The sequence below is a fragment of the Numenius arquata genome, chromosome 10 (assembly GCF_964106895.1).
Source record: "Numenius arquata chromosome 10, bNumArq3.hap1.1, whole genome shotgun sequence".
NCBI lineage: Eukaryota > Metazoa > Chordata > Aves > Charadriiformes > Scolopacidae > Numenius > Numenius arquata.
The window spans coordinates 51,660,847-51,678,501 of NC_133585.1; the positions used below are offsets into that span (position 1 = coordinate 51,660,847).

Here is a 17,655-nt window from a genome sequence, read left to right on the forward strand (position 1 = left end):
CTACGGAAGGTCAAGTAACAAGTCTCCTTAAGTAAACATCTCTCATACTTTTGAGACACATAAGGAGAAGCCGTCTCCCTTCCCACACTCCACTTAAAGAAAAACCCAAAACAACCCGAACCAAACCAAAACCCAACCCTCCTTTTCACTCGCTTCAACAGGTATCTGCAAAATTGTGTCACAAAAACGCACAGTGAAAATGACTGATTAGTATTAATAATTCACAGATAGAGCTGAGGTCATCACTTGTCGTGTTTGGCATTGTTTTTCCTCATGGTGATCCTGGCTGGTTACTTTCAGCAGTGGCTCAGTTTTTTTGAAGTAAAAAAGCGATCAACTCTGCAGCAGAGTTTAGCCTCTGACCGGGGGCATCACACATCTGTGGCATTTTTTTTTAAAACGAAGTTGGCAACTGCATGGACATTGAAAATGCAGATTACACTTACAGTGTCTAGACTTTCATATATGTGCTCAGTTACAATTAAGTGAAGCAAAAAGTGTACATATTATCCCTACTGCTATTCTGTTGCTACAGAGCCGCAAATGTGAAAAGCAATACCTTGAAATAAAGATTTCTTTGTTGCCCCTAGTCTACATAGCAGCACAGTTTAAGTAAACACTAAAACTGTGGTTGAGATGCTTTTTTTTTCTTTTTTTTTTTTTTTTTTTGTTTCCTCATTTTTCCCCAAAGATGTAAACATCAGTCCCAGTGTCGTAAACTTTGCTGTGTATGATGAGACAGAAGATCCGAGGCAGGGTGACGGTCAGACACTAGTGACAGAAGCTTGCAGGCAATTAGCAGGTTTCTGCAGTTTCTCAGCTTCGCTGGTCGGCGGGTCCGCGGCGGCTCGGAAGTTGAACGTTGGGCCCGCGCCACCGTGTGCAGGGCTCAGAGCAGGGTTCTGACGCCTGTTGCTTTCCACAATACTGGAAGTGTTGGAGGCCAGGCTCTCGCGAGTACTAGAATGGAAAAGAAATATATACACACTCATATATGACATGCCTATATATCTATCACCCAGACAGGAAAGGAGAATGGAGTTTTATAATAGGTTTCCTGTGTTTGCAGGTAACGTCACATCAATGAACCGTCTCATTTTGACGGTACACACGTGTTCCTCCAAAGCGGGTTCCAGAGGTGCTCGGCAGTCATCGTACTGTAACGCAGGTACAGCACTAAGCAGGGCTGAAGCTGTCACACAAACGGTAAGCTGAACCAGTACCAAGCATCTGGACTTTCCACCCAAGGAAACAGCTTCCATCTTGCACATGGAACATGTTAATTTTCTTTCCAGGTGCATTTTTGCACAAAGTAACTTCATCAACTCAGCTCTGTGACAAGGCAGAGCCAGGAAAGTAATCACATAACACAGCTGCCTCTGCTGTCTCCTCTTCTACCTATCTCTTTCTACACAAAATATTAACTAAAAATGCTACTTTACATTAAACCCACAATGTTTCTAAACACAACACTTCAATTTTGCTTTGCAGCGGAGACAATTGCAACTAACAAGATGCTGGGAAATCTTAACTGGTTTGGGATCATGCCCTAAACAACAACTAGTGCTGCTATTTCATTCATAAATGGACAACGTTCCTTTAGTTCCAACATATCACTTATCCAGGGGAGTGACAGGACACTTGGCACTTTTAAAGACTAAGCCTTCTAATGATACATCTAATTATGAACATAGAGGAGCCTGTGTTTTAGCCTTTTAAAAAACTCAGCCAAGATATGCTAGGGCTCGTTTTAACACTACTACTCCTTTTGTTCTCTTTCCGCTCTTAATTATTTTTGATCTCCAAAGAACGTGTTCTTGTGCAGAAAGAGATTTGGTTTCCAAATACCCATGTGGTCCCTGGTTATGAATCCTTCACCTGTATCCCTACTTCTTTGCAAAATGACATCCCCACTTGCTATGGAGATGTTTACAGAGGAATTTAGAGGACTTCTTTGTTAAATAAGCACTAGAAACAAAGGTACTAAGGACAGAGTTTCGTAATTGGTTTAAAGTCAACCTAAATTTACCTGCTACTGAAAGGGGCAGTTCTTGCCTGCCTTGTGTGGACCTGACCCTGCCACATGTTCCTGATGCTTCCCTGCTGCTGAGCCTTGCAGCCAGCCAGATCAGGGACCGCTCTCAGTTAAACACTAGCCCTAAGAAGACAAAAAAAAAAAAAAAAAAAGAAAAAGATTAATTAGTGCTAGCTTCAGGGCAATAGTAGGAATGCACAGCTTTGGATGTGGCAGGGGAGAAATGTGTAAGCGTGTGGCATGGGGGAAGGAAGAAACACCTTGTTTAGTCGAAGGGCAGATTTAAATCATGGTAAACTGACTGAATCTGGAAAATCAATGATGCTTTTAGGAAAAATCCTGTAGATCTTTTAAATTTATCAAAATGGTATTGATCATCATCTGCCAATTATCACCTTATTGTCAGTCGTTCCAAACAGCTGTGATGGGTGACGCACACAGCAGGAGATCTCTGTGAGCTGCAATGACCTAGGCTGCACTCCTGTTGCTCCTGTTTTGATTCCTCTCCCTCTGCTTTTGTTACGAAAACAGATGCAACCTTTGTTTTCCAGAGATCACTCGGTATTGTATCATTCTTTATGGGATTCCAGATCTTCAAACATTTTCAATTCTGATGTTACAAACTGACCGTTACAGTACGTATACACAAAGACTGCAGTGAGAATTCTGCATGCAGACTAATGCCAAAATTAGCTCTTTCTTCAGGTGACAAAAGAGCAGCGGTATTATATAAGCTCTAAAAATAAAGGAACAAAATGAATACCGACAGCTAACATTTACTATATACAACTTGCATAAAAGCAACGAACAAAATACTGCAAGGCTGTTTTCCCAATGGTGACGTGTTCACCATTTTCACACACAAAATACTCTGGAAGTCAAATGACCGTTGCAAATCTCCTTAACTACATCCTGGATTTTTTTTTTTTAAATGCGCTTTTTTTTTTCAATTTGTCACACTTTTAAAGAAATAAACTTTTTCTTTCACAGTGTAGAACTGGTAATTTTGATTCCCCAAGCAACACCATGCACTTCAGTGTAAATGAAAAGATACCCTCACGCCTCAGGGAGTCAAGAGTTAGAACATCAGTGGAGGTTAGAAGTCAACCTGAGGAATATCGTGTCCTGTTCCTAAACTCTTCCCTAGGGATCTGCTAACGGACACTGTCACATCTAGGTGAATCTCACCAGAGGGATGCTAGAGAGCTTATTTGATTTTCCTGGAAAAGGGCTGTGGAGCATATTTTTTGTTATAAGGTAGGCAAGTAATATCAGCACAGTGTATACAGCCAAAGGGCTGAATTCACCCCCAGCTCGATTTATTTTTATAGATTTATACTGAGGAGCGACCAAAACTCAGCAAAATCGTCCAATTTCATCATCTCGATGCAAAGCTCATCAAAAAGCCTTTGAAATATCCAGACTATATGCTGGTCTTACAAAAAATACACAAGAAAACCCTACAGAATGTTACTTTTTTTTTTTTTTAAAGTTTACTTTATGTGGCCTTGCCAAAAAAAGACTTTTGTTAATAAGTAAACAGCAAAATAAAAAAAAAAAAGAGAGGTGTGGAACACAATCATTACTCATCTGTTTCCCTTTTGATCTAACCAAAGTGGTATAGCAGCACTAAATCCAGAATGCTCCCTGTGTTCTGTTCTCTGCTAAATAAGTTTCAAGATTAACATCAACAGAAATTTTAGCTTTTGTGTAAATAATCAGGGAAGGAACCGTCTGCCTTTGCACTAACCAGAAACGCAAGCTTGATATTCATCTAGCAAACAGCTAGCAAAAAAGTAGTCTAAAAAGTGATTTTTATCCAGTTGACATCCTCTCCTGGAGGTGAAATGCACTCTGTGGAGTGAGACAGGCTGGGCAAGAAGTAAACACCATCATATACTCCCCCCCAAAAAACTGACAACAAATATAGCACTTCAACTAAAAAAAGAGATTACATTTAAAAAAGAACAATGCAAACAGCCTCATACAACAGTCATATGTGAGAAAGATGCCAAGCACCTGCAGAACAATCAATAACAGGAACAAATTCAAAACCTTCTGAAGTTTCTTTTTTAAGCTGGACTCAATGTAAGTGGCACAATTTACTTAAATTTTCTTTTTTTCAGATTTTTTACTCGGAAAAATTATACATATGTTAATAGCCTGCTCTAGTTTGACGATCACTGCACGCTGCAGCAGGCCCAATAATTACCTCCTTGTCATTAACATCAAGTGGGAGTAGCCATCAAATCCAAAAGAATTTATTCCAAAGTGACATGACTTTAACTGAAAATGAAATTTAGTCTTGAGTAGAAGCAGGAAATCCTTCACATGCTTTTTTGAGAGCCTTTGCTATAGATTAAAAAAAAAATACAATTCTGAGGAATAAGAACACCTTTTACAGGGGAAAAGAAAAGCCAACAAAAAAGCCCCCAAAACTGTTTTCTTTCACCTAATACAAATCCAGTCTTGGAGGCTTTATTTTTAAACACAGGCAATAAATAATTTAAGCTTAAGTAAGACACTATAAGAGAACTACCATTGTAAATTATTTCTGTGTTCTTAGAGTCATTGCTCTGAACTCTGATGGGTTGCTATCCAGGGCAAACAAAACCAGGCAAGCTCCATTCCAGCAGGGACCTAGGATTGTCAGAGGCCAGAGAGAGAAGAAAGAAGGCTCGAATGAAGGATTCTTAACCTGGGAATTCTTAATTGTGAAACCTTCAGGGCGGGGAACGCACCAGCAACTCTCTCCTCCCTAGGTCTCTGAGATTCCTGGCATGGAAATGCCTAACCAGCACCACCACACACAAACATCTGGACAATATTCCCAAGTATTTTAGGCAAGACACCCCTCTCTGCTGATGCAGTGCTGGGTCACCTCTGAAGTTCAAATATCCTGAGCACTTTCAGCCACGTAGGGGGAAAACGGCTGCTCTGGTCCCACCAGTTTGGAATGGTGATAGATACACTTCCAAAACTTTTGAAGAAAACAAATAAAAAAGCCCAAACCCACCAACAATCATCATGGTGGGTTTTTTCTTGGTCTGAGCCAAAGACTATGCCACCTAGTCATGTCTAGTCTTCTCATTAGTCTTGTTGATGGTATCTTAGAGGGAAAGGGAAGGGGGGGGAGTATGCAGGAGCTCATATCTTCTATTCTAAATGCAAACACAAGTTTAATACATTTAAAAAAAAAAAAAAAGGATACAGGGAGGTTTTCAGCAAACAGAAAACAAACCAATACAGAGTCAAAGCCGCAAATGGTCATTGGTTGCTCACCGTATGGTGGGAAACCCACACATCGGAATTCCAGATTCCAGAGCTGTAGGAAACACTGTCTGAAAATGTGTGAAATGGTTTAATACGGCCCTAGGTTCCGTCAGTGATATCACACACACACATATAACTAAACACGGAACTTTCTAGTCTGTAAAGCTGCAATGAATGTGACAGTCCTACCGTGGAGAGTTGAACCCGCTGTCCACAGTAATGCTGCTGCTGTCCATGCTGTCCAGGCGGGCCGAGTGGGTGGCTCTCTGGTTGTTGCTGTTTTCCGTTTCCTTCGGGGTGAGAAGGGTAAGATTCTTCTCAAACTTTCGCTGCAGATCCCTCTCCTTTTCTCTCTCTAGGAGCCACTGCATCGTGCCGACATCATCCCTGTTTTTTTCTTCCTCGGCATTTTTGTTGGTTCCTTCCTCCGAGTCGTCGTCATCGGATACGTTGTAGTAGTCGAAGGAGGCCTCCTGGTTCCCCGTTGTCTCTTGCTGTCTCTGTGAAACGGGCATGACCTGTGTGACTGAGGTTACTATCGCTTGTTCAAGTTTCTCACATCTGACTGGCAACGTGTCAGAGGGGGTCTTTTGATGGGGCTTTAGCAGGGGTGTGCTAGACTTATGATAGCTATTCACAGAAAGAGTGTTGTGCAGAGGTTTAAAGAGCGTATCCTTGCTAAATATTTCTTTCCTTTTATCGAGGCTGCTGGATTCAGCGCTATGGTGTTGAACCAGCCGCCCGTTCGCAATCACCTCTGGAGTTTGGCCAGAAACCGCTGAACCACTGCTCGGGCCCTTCGGGGACTCCTCTTTGTGCACCCCGGGCTCCCTCGCAATGTGTTGAGACTGTCTTTCTACGGGAGTCATTTTTTTGAGGCCATCTGTCCCTGTCAGCGTATCGTGATCCTCTTTATTCTTTCCCAGAGGTGACGGGGCAGTAAGCACGGTCTCACTGGATGTGTTGCACTGAAAATAGTCGTCAACAGCAGATTTTGTCGTGCAGGAGTTGAGCTCACTGTATGATGGCAAGTTCTCTGTAGGCTTGCTTTGTTCCAACAGGCTACAGGAACTGGGGGTTTCTACACTGCCACTAGCTATTTCAGGGATGCAAGTCTCTTTGTAGCCAGCAGATGAAATCAGAGCCCTTTGATGACTAAGCGACTGAGATGGCCTTAAGGTACTATCATCAATGTACGTTTGGCTAGTTGTTTGGTCATCTGGGCTACAGCCTTCACCTATGTCTTCAGGTGTGCTTAAAGTAGCCGAGCCCAGAGGTCCCTTGGAGTTATCCATGGACCTAGATCTTTCTTTAGCCTTACTGGACCGCTCATTCCTCGACCTTCTATCCTGTGTATGGCTGTGGCTCCGATGGACCTTGGAGTGGGAGCTTCCCCTGGAAGGTTCAGGGAAAGGCATTTCAGTTCTTCTCTTGGCCAGCTCACCAGACACGTCCCACTCTGGTGTCATGGGAAAGTGAGATTCAATCATGTTAGGATTGCTGTGCATTATAAAATTATCTCCCTTGTGCTCTATTATAAAACAGCCTTCCCGTGGGGATCGAGTCAAGGGATCATAGAACTCGTACTCCCTTTCACCAGGAATATCCAAATGAGAGCCATCTGATGGGTCTCCTTTGGACACCCGAGTCTTGCTGTGTGACCTCGATTTCCCATGAGACTTCCTGTGATTCCTGCTCTTTTTACTTCGTCCGCTGTGGTGAGCTGAAGATCCTGCTTTGCTTCGCTGAGCTTTTTCTTCTTCAAGTTTCTTCATTAGTGCAGTGTGCCTCATGACATTTTCCACAGTCAAGTCTGGGTTAATGCGCCTGATAATCTCCATTTCTACCTCTCTGGGTATAGTGGTGGGGGTGTCCTCGTCCCTTAGCGGCCACTCCTCTGGAGGAAACTGGGCAGAGAAATTTGCCAACTGTTTTGTCTTGTCCTTCTTAAAACTTAATCGGAATAATTTGAGTCCAAATTTCTTAGACTGCTTTTCTACATCCTTCGGCTTTGTGAGCGTCTCTGCTTTGTAAGAAAAATTGACAGTACTTTTACTTTTCTCAGTAGGCGGGACCTGACATAATGAAGGAGGACAGTATGAGTCTTTACAGTCTTTTGCTGATTTCCTCTGTAGGGTAGAGGCATGCATGCTGTGCATGTCTTCTCTGCAACAGTGGCAGGAGTCGCAGTGGTTTTTGGGTAGTGTTCGGTCCCTGACGCATCCCGAGGTGGAGGGAGTTATAGTTCCTTGTTGTGGAGAGGTACATTGAGACCTGTCGGGTATCCTCTCATCCAAATGGTACCATTTACTGTTAGTTCTTATGAGAGATGGTGTTATAAAGTAAGTCTGCGGGGTTACAATGAAATAACCATCCGGAGTCGGGTATATTTTCCTCTCCCGTACAAGCATATTCAAGGTATGCCGAAGGATTTCTGGACTGGGTGTTGGAACTCCTAGAAATGACAGTAAACACATATCAGGGAGTGCATAAAATCATGCAGGACTCTCTGGTTCCCCCCTCCCCAACAAAAAAGCTGTTTTCTCCAATGTGCAAGCTTGGAATATGCTGAACAAACAACTCCAGCAAAGCACTTTGTTAGGCATTCTCTTCTCTGTTTGTTTTTCAACTTATCTCCTACACTTCAGACATATCAATTATTAATTAAAGAGAAAGGAGGCCATTAATGGAGTGTTAAAAACAAAAAAAAAACCAAACAAAAAAAAAGAGACTTTCTAGTTACTTCCATTGTGCAGGTGACCTTAAGCTACGAGATGGAATCACTGGAAATCAAAGGCTGTCAGGGGAAACATTTAACTTTTATTCTTCTTCCAACTGAATATTTATATCCCAACTCACCAGAACTATTTATTATAATGCCCAGTCACATATAAACCAGTGGTTATTTATTACTTCGGATGCCTAAGTTGTTCTTCCACAGAAGAATACTACACACACAAAAAAAAAAAAAGCCCTTTATCACAAACTTGATTAAACTGACTTCCTCTACCATTAAAACATGTTTCAACTACATCAGCTGCTCCAAAAAATTCACGCCTTGAATGATACAGTTCATCTTATCCAGACTTTTCCACTATGCTGGAAGGTAAGAGATTTAGCTCCTAAAAATTTGCTTCTAAGAGTTTCCTGCCTTCTGTGTGAGATGTGATGGACACTCCCTAAGTGCATGTATCACATACCGCGAGGGGGACAAGCATGACAACCCTGCATCAATGCCACATGGCAGACCTGGCATTGTGAGCCTGGTCATTCTCACCACCAGTACTTCTGCTGGGTTCAGTGGTGCAGAACTAAGCCTTCAATACTTTATTAGATAAAATACCAAGCGAGCATGCTGTGCATAGGAATAAATTCCATCTAGAGCTAAGGGAACAAGAAGTTTAGTTCCCAAACTAGTTTTAAAAAAAAAATCTTTATGCTCAGTAAGAAACAAAAACCTTTAAAAAAAAATCAGCGTAAAAAGCTATCTTCAATCAACATTCTGTTGACCTAAAACGCATTTTAATTTTAACTTAATGCTGGGTACTGACCCGGTTTACAGTTTTAGAACTAGAAAAATTTTTTTCAAAAGTTTGGATGGTCTATTTTAAACTGAAGAAGTTCGTATTACTTGCTCAGGGTCTTAGTTTTCTTTTCAACAAAACTAATTTAGGAAAAAAAATTGAGTCAGAGAGTAATTTAGGTTGGAAGGGACCTCATGAAGTCATCTGGTCAATGCCCCTACTCATAGCCAGGCCAACTTAGGTCAGGTTGGTCAGGGCCTTGCCAAGTCAAACTCTGGCTATCTTCAAGAACGGAAACTCCATGGAATTATGCATGCGAAAACATTTCACCAAAGCATATGCTTTTCACAAAAATACTTAATGGAAAAATCTCAAATTTTTCAAACAGGTATACCTGTCACAAACACAGTATCGTCAGTAGCACACAGTGTCTGGTCACCGACTCTTCTCCCACATGTGAAAGGCTGGAGCTTGCAAGCTCACTGATCTCCTTGTATTAGCAAACATAAGGATGGCAACAAGGGCTCTGGTACTATGACCAACAGCCCATCAAAAAAATTAGCAAAAAGAAATAGAGACGTCGTACTAATTCCTTAACTCACCCTCTTCCTTGCTACTGGGTTGCAGGCAACATAGTAAGTATTCCTATGTCTGGCTTTGAATGTTGTTTGAATTTACAGACATGACCACACTGCTCACATCCAGTAATATCTGTAACTAAAAATCTTACAATGGAAACAGCAAAGTGTTAGGAATAACATGGACACACGAGTGAAAGCAGTTACAACAGAGAAGGTGCCAGGGAGAAGAACATGGGGGCAGTCAATATATTTCATGCACAGTCCACAGAGCTGAAAAAGTTTGGGGCCAATACAGACACAGGGAATAAAAGAGGTAAAGGATATAATTTGAGAGAATAAACGAGACTGAAAATTGGAAAGAATGTACACATGAAATGGAGAATCAAGAACGTGCATTTTCTCCTCTTTTCAGGTGGGTGTCTACAATTTCTGTGATAATCCTAGAGAGTAACAAAGACCCCCCAGAATTTCTGCATGAGCAGGCATGCCAGAAATAGCAACAGCTGAGAAAAGCTAAAATCCAGAGAGCAGGGGGGAAAAAAGGACGACCCCTCCTTGTACATTATGCCTTGCATCATCACAAGAAGCGGATGACCTTGAACTCAAGCTCACGTGCTTCTCCATCCTGTGCTGGAAATGCACTGCAGGGTCCCATCCCAGTCCAACCGAGACACACTTGCTGTGCAGCAGCCAATCCCTCTTCCTGCCTCTACACAAACAACCTGACCAATACATTGCGTTTTCCAGGAGCTTACATGTTAAATACCTCAACACATACCTACCTTTGTCTGTGAGAACTTGCTCCTTCATCCTTATTTTACTTAAAGACTTTTTTGAACATACTGTTTCAGAAACAGCAGAACAAAAATAAGAGAGGGAAACGTTCTCCTGGGAGTTTACAGAAAAGTTCGGCAAAGAGACTGAAATGGACCTTCTGATGTTTTACACTAACTTAGGCAAAAGTGCGCTGCAAATACATGGTAAAAAAAAAAAAAATGCGTTTTTCTCCCAGTAAGCCATAATGACTACAACGTGTTGGGTAAGTGAGTCTCTAAACGCTGGACGCACAGCAGTTACATTAATTGACTATGTCCTGCGAATACAGAACGTGCAGATAAACACCAAGAAAAAAAAAATATAAATTAGGGTGCCTGGGCAGTCAAAGACGCTGAAAAGTTAATGGTGTCAGTGACTATCACTTTTATCCCTGTGGTTTCCAAAGCCAGCAGTAACAATGGCAGATGCAGATCTTTGGAGCTCGGCATTGCCAGCTAACGCCAGCTACGGGTTTTGTTCAGATCCCTTTCAGGTACAGCAGAAACAGGCCCAAACTCCAATTAGGCCTTCCTGCACAGTGGACAGGAGCAATGACAATACTCTGGCTCCCACTGTTGCTATTTTAAATACAGATTTCCTGTCTTTCTCAAGACTTTGCTCTTTGCAGCAACCTGGCCACATCATGGGGATATGTAATGTACCCTCCTTGTATTCAAAAGTCTCCTTATGGTCTCCCTTCCTCCATTAAATTGGAAGAAGAGTAAAAAAACCCAGTAGTTTAGAGACTAGCATATAAAATATTGCATGACAGCAGTAGTGTTATTTAAGATTATGTAGTGGTTTAATAATTCAAAAGCAGAAACTGTCTGGACACTGAATCATCAGACATGTACATTTTCTGCATCTCAAGAGAGTCTACACTATGCCATCCACCGAGCTTCCAGACGGAAGATTATGTCTTGTTTGCTGCTCACAAAGAACACTGACCTAGAGTGAACTCAGTTAATGTAAGACACTTATTTTAAGTGCTACATATACATTTCACATATTCAAAGAGCGAACAGTTATGAAGGTGCATGTCAGAGAAATTTGCCAGCTTTCAGAAAACCATTGGGTTGGAAAGCAACCTAATCCAATACACACAAGTATTTTCTACATTGAAATTCTGAACACCTTAAATTGATTTTAATAAGTACGTGGACAAAATTGGGGAAGTAAAAAAAAAAGAAAAAAAATCATTACTTCAGTCAGCGTAGACGAAGACTTCAGATAAGAGGGTCTGGCTGCCAAACATGGGAGCAGAGGTTACATTCTTAACTCCTTATACTGGATTTCAAAGACTTACATGTAATGTATGGGATTTAAACCATGGTCAATAAATTATAAAATAGAGCTGTGCAAACATCTCATTGTTTAATTCTAAGTTAGAATAATGGGAGCACGTGCAGCTGGAGCCCTCTCACTTTTTTCAAAACCTGACAAATAACAAAAGCCACAAATAAGACATGCATTATCATTACAAACTTTTTCAATAAAATAAATTCATGAAAAATACATCTGAAGTAGTATTTAAATGGTGTTAAATCTGCTAAAATTATTTTCTCCTGAGCTGATGCTAAGGCTTAACAAGGGATAAAAGAAATACTCTGATTGGCTCATGAAATACTAGTTAAGGATGTGGAGTGGTTGCTATGTGATGTTATAAATAATTAGCATACCTTATTTCAGATAGAGCCATGGCCCAGATTTATGCCTGCACAATGGCTCAGCAAACTAGAGGGCTAGACTGCAAGTATAAGATCCCGCACTGGGGAAAGAGGTTTATTATTCTCAGGCAGTTTGAGAATAGCATCTGGGGTCTTAGGAAATTTATACACTCCACGAAACGCAGTGAAGCATCTGTTCATTAAAACACAAACAACACAGGGCAGACAAGTGCTGCTACAGGGTGAGATACAGAGAGGTTATGCGACCGTGACAGATACAGCTACACTGCTGATGCTCTCCTCTCTCTCGGAGCATCAGCACCTAATTAGGAAAAATAAACTATCAGAAAATGGGGGGAAATCAGATATTTGAAAATAGCCACAGTGAACACAAGGGCTCAAAAAGCTGTGGCTGATTTATGAGAATTTGGGTAGACGAGTGAAAAATATCACTCAGCACAAGACGAGGTTCTGTTTATTGGAAAGGACAAAATTTTTGGATAATCCTCATACACTGACAGGACATGTATGTTTGCTATGTTAAACACGTCATGGCTGGGAGACAAACACATTTCTCTAGAGAGGGGGAAACAGGGACAAGAAAGGGGGGATTATTTTTTTTCCTAAATATTTTTTTTATGTTTTGGGAAGTGAGATAGCAAAAACAAGGCCCTCCTTTTTTTTATATCTCATACTTGAGAAATGCACATGTTCATGGCTAGTGGAAAAAGAAGCAGCAGTAGGAGACTGTGTGCTAACTTGCCTCGGGCTTCTTTCTGAGAAGAGTCTACAAAATAATCCAGCCTGTTGAATTATTTTTGATGTATGGTTCTGTCTAGCAAGAACAGCACAATACACCAAGTCAACTGATAATCATGCTCCCAGGAAACCCAAGGGATGCCACCAGTAAATTATCATTTCCACCATGAAATAATGGTTATATAAAAACATTGATGGAATCATCGGAAAAATACTTGCAATCTATGGAACTCTTCTAGTACATAGCTATATAGGAAACGTAGCTTGGGAAAAAAAAAAAAAAATCATCAAAATGAACTAAACCGGAATTATAATTGTGAACTTTGCCTTCTTTGCATTCTATCCCTTAGAACTTTTACCACTATTCTCAAAATCAGCCGAGCATACTGAAAAAACCTCTGATAAACAAAACCACAAATTGGGACAGAAAGCCAGTATTTACAAAATACACTTGCGGTAATTTTTTCCAAAGTGCAATTAGTAAATGTCAGACAGAATTGTTTATTTCAAACATAGCTCTTGATCCAGAATCATATTTTAAAATCTGAGAACTTAGTACCAGTTATAGCAATAGCCACGTAACCTTCAAGGCTTTAAGTAACTCTTGCTCTGAAAGGTAAGGAAAAGAATTCAAGACATCAAAACATGACTATGGTTATGCATCAGTAGTTTTCTTACTGAAGCATTTTTAATTAGCTGACTTTTACAGCCGTAGAAGACGTACAATGGAGAAGTTTCTCAACCAGTTTAGAGAACTGTAAACTGAGGCACAGAACAGTTAAACACCTTGCCCAGGATCACACAAAGCACAAGTGAAAAAAATTATGCTCTCTTCACCATAAACCTCTGCCCGATGCTTTTACACCACACTTTTAGATGTCTCTACCAAATGCATTTTGCATGATTTACCAACTCCAGAAACAGACTGCCAGTAGGGAAGCAGCATATTCATGAGTACATTCTTAACACAAGTTTCCTTTTTTCCATGTTACAGTCCAAGATATTTTCATTTCACCATTTGATAAATATCATCAAACGCTGACAAGAATATCTTCTGAACACCAGCCTTTATGAACACAGCAAGTGGCTCCCCAAACCTTCAGTCATGCAGAGTGTTGTTGCATTAAAAAAAACAAACCCAAAAACAAACCAACCCCAAAACCCAAACAAACATGTATTTAAAGATTTTCAACTGCGCCCAAGAAGGCTCTGAAAACCAGGCTGACAAACTCCTTTCAGTTTAAATATAACCTCTCCCTGAAGCAGGCACATCATTGTCATTCGACTCTACTACTTGCATCAGGTCACACCAGTTCTTAGAGCCTGTCCTAGGTGGAGGAAGACATGCAGTTTGTAGGAAACCTGCTCTTTATGAGAGAATGCTCTACACACAGATCTCCATGAGATTATCTCCAGGGAGACTGGACAATGACACTTGAACTGGTTGAATGATGTCAGCAGAGCTCTTCTGAGTTAGCTTACAACTGGCTTGAAAGGCACAAGGTGGAATAAGTCTGCTCTGGCTATGACACGTGCTTTGTTCTCCACAACGACTGAAGAAGTCCTGAGCTCTTTTGACTACGATGATAAAGAAGGTTATTTTGTGAGCAAAATCACAAACAAGCTTATTCTGATACCAGTCTGAAAAAAGAAACATGCGATAGTTTGCTGTTCAGTACCTCAAGTAATTTTTAATATTTACCTAAAGTCAGGAATTAATCCTGCAAAATGCATCCCACATGAACGGCCGTGTCAAAGAGAACTCGATTCTCTGTATGTTTAAGAGTAAAGAAAAGGGTGTAAGACTAGAATCCTAAAGCCTTCTTTCACTTTTGGGTAGCAGCTCAGGTTTAATTAATAATCCCATCCAGAAGAGTGAAGAAAAATAGACTACCAAACACCAAAACTCCCTCTTTTAGGGAGGCCAAAAAGAAAAGCAACCATTTGGGCAGGGATTACCGATTCTTTAACTGCCCTTCTACAGACATGAGCTCATCTGACCAATGATTTATTAATGTCCAGTTACCTGGGAAGCAGGTCGTCAGGTGCTCCATTAGTGCTTCTTGTGTGACTTGTTTTCGGGCAGAGTTCATTGCTGAGATGGCCAGGCAAAGGATTTCCCCAAGTGGAATAAACTGTGACTGACTGATGGGAGACATGCTGATGGGTGATACATCACCTGTAAAAAAGACAACAGATGTGCAATGAAGCGTTTTGTTTCAAAATCTGCTCCTGCAACAAGGATGTAGAGATGCAATCGGAGAAGAGGCACACAGCTCTGCAGTCTTTGTACTGAGCTGGGGATAAAACTCCTACAACGGAGAACCATCCAACGGCTTATTTAGACATGGTGAACCTTGGAAAACGGGGGATACACACTGCAGACAGAGTTTCTCAAAGGATGCAGTAGACAGATTCAGAAAAATGCCTACAAATTAGCACTTACGGTTGCAAAACCTCATGCTGGAATATCCTACTAGGTAACCGCACAAACAAAATAATTGTATTCATTTCTCTGGACATAAAAGGGGAGATTTCACTCCCCTTTCGAAGGGCGATCCCCTTACGGGTCGCCCACCATTTACACTTGATAGAATATTTTTTCTTAATAGTAACAAAGATCAGCAAAAAACCTCGTTACTAAGTTAATGAATAACATTTTCATTCAGCTGATAAAGCGCAGCATACTCTTTAGAGGCCTTAAGATTGATACTCTGAATAAATCTCTCCTGGATCTACATGCCAAATGTCTTTGTATGGACTATGTATTTTCTGGAAGAGAAGTTTTAAGTTCTAGGATGGCCTGGAATTAACTTTGTTGTAACTTTTCTCATGTTGTCTATAAAATTCATTAACCCATACTTAAAAAAAAAAAATTGAAAGATCTTCAAAATGAAAGCTATAAGAGAAATTACAATTTGATAATACTAAAATGACTGCACAAATATACACGTGCATTTTAACATACTTCATATAAATAAAGAAATGCTTTTAGATTCTGGTCTGTCCTCTTGAAGTGTTAACAGTTTCCCAGTAATCTCAAAGAGAGGGAAGCAGCAGGCTAAAAGATTTTCTTTGCCGGTGGTAAAGCAATAATAAAGAGTAACAGATAAAACTAGAGGTGCTTGACTACGAATCCTTTTCCGGTCACAGGTCAGTCAATAGCCAGGGATTAAGTTTTACCTAAACAGCTTTGAAATCTCAGGAAAATGACCCTATTTCTGTTGTCACAGACCAACACATTGTGACCAAATCAGAAATCAAATTACTGGAAATGAATTCAAATTCAAACTTTCCTCCACCATTCAGAGGATCTCACATTTGCCCTATTGATTCTATATTCCTATTACGTCTACTAAACAGGAACAGCAGTTTCTAAAACTGGTTATCAAAATGCATTTAATCTTGCATTATACTCAGCACTTTGAAAAAATAAAAGAAAAAAAGAATTGTTGGGAGTAGCAAATTGCGTAACTGCTTCAGTTAGACTTATGAGCAATATTTTTCAATACACCAGCTGTACAGTCTGTTGTACAACAGTGACACACATTACCCAAGACACAATGATTTAAAATACACATTTGTGCTATGCTGTCTCCTGATTGCTCCTGCTTAATCACGCCTGACCAGATCAATGCCACAATCCCAACACAGCAGCATTCCGAATCCAGCTTCAATACAGCGCACCCCGAGATCCTCCTCATTCTTATCCGACCACAGAATGATGACCTGAAAATATAACCTTTCAGGACACTTTTTTTTTAAATTCATATACACCTGAAAAGTTCCTGCCACGCGTGCTTTACAGACAATGGCAATCAAGAGATCGTAGGCAGCTTACAAGGAAATACACTTTCACGTGACTTGGGAGCAAACACCATTTGTCCCCTCATCATTTGAGAATGCGTAGAGAACATCACATCTATTATATTACTTTTAAATAGTAATTATGCCTGCTGTCAGATTAAACTTGTTCATAGATTAATCTTTGTAATCAGCCAGACACACAAGTCTACCAACTTTGATCAACGGTCACTGTGCACTTTGTGTAGGGGGATCAGTTTCTTTAATGATTAGTTTCATGTCTAAGAAGCATCAGAATGATGACAAGAATTATGCAGATTTAGCTAAGCAATTTAAGAAATTACTGTCCTTCACAGAGAGATTATCTGTGTGGTGGGTGCCCTTGTGAGCACCACTAGGTTCAGTTCAGTGCAATGTCAAACAGATTGGCGTATATTGCCCTCGGTTGAAGTTTAATCAGGTTCACTGGGCACTGAAATGGGCTCCCTGGGTAGCTTTAAGGGCATCCAGCTGAAGGGCAGTAACTTCCTGAATTGTTTTATCCTGTTTTTCGCTGAAGTTGGAAAGGGACTCAAGGAGGGTTATACATGAAGCCTAGCAAGTGCTGCTAATTTACGCAGGTTTGCTCTGCAGCTTCCCGGTGGCCCCAGAGCAATGCTCGGACACAAACTCAAACCAGTTACTCTGGGAGCAGCCCACCCCACTCCCCTGACCACCAGGAGCCTGCAGAGATCCACCTCTGGGATCAGTCCCAGTCAGGCCTTCTTAACTTAAAACTGGGTAAGTACAAGTTAAGGAATAATAGAGTTTATCTGGATTTTAGTAACCTTGCACTTTGCACAATCTTTCCTCCAGCATGGAATCGCTTTTCTAGGTTAGCGTGCAGAAAACACTCCATCTGCACATCTGACCACTGCCAGCTGGGATCTTGTCACCAGGAACAAGCCAAGAGTTTGCACTGAAATACTACCTATACTTCACATAACTCATCAATATAAAACATACATTCAGTATTAGTTCCTTAATGTTAAGACATTAAGGAACTCTAGCAAAGCATGTTATAGTCAGTACGCCACGGTAACATACATCCTGCTTGCAAATATTTGGGAGCTTAATAACCATTTAATTTAAATATAAAAAAGGCTACAGTTGTCCATAAAATCATAATATAAATAGCTTTAAATGCAATAGAAATG

The 17,655-nt window shown here is 40.7% G+C and overlaps 1 protein-coding gene across 1 annotated transcript in view; it reads right to left on the reverse strand.

Moving 5' to 3' along the window:
• Window positions 1-673: 673 nt before the first annotated feature.
• STOX2 (storkhead box 2) overlaps window positions 674-17,655 on the reverse strand; it is a 67,643-nt gene continuing 50,661 nt past the window's right edge. Inside the window, exons 2-4 of the mRNA XM_074154739.1 lie at window positions 14,682-14,834; window positions 5,498-7,763; window positions 674-960 (exon numbers count right to left, since the gene is read on the reverse strand). Coding sequence (XP_074010840.1) covers window positions 765-960; window positions 5,498-7,763; window positions 14,682-14,834 — 2,615 coding nt within the window. The 3' untranslated portion in view covers window positions 674-764. The remainder of the gene's footprint in view (window positions 961-5,497; window positions 7,764-14,681; window positions 14,835-17,655) is intronic.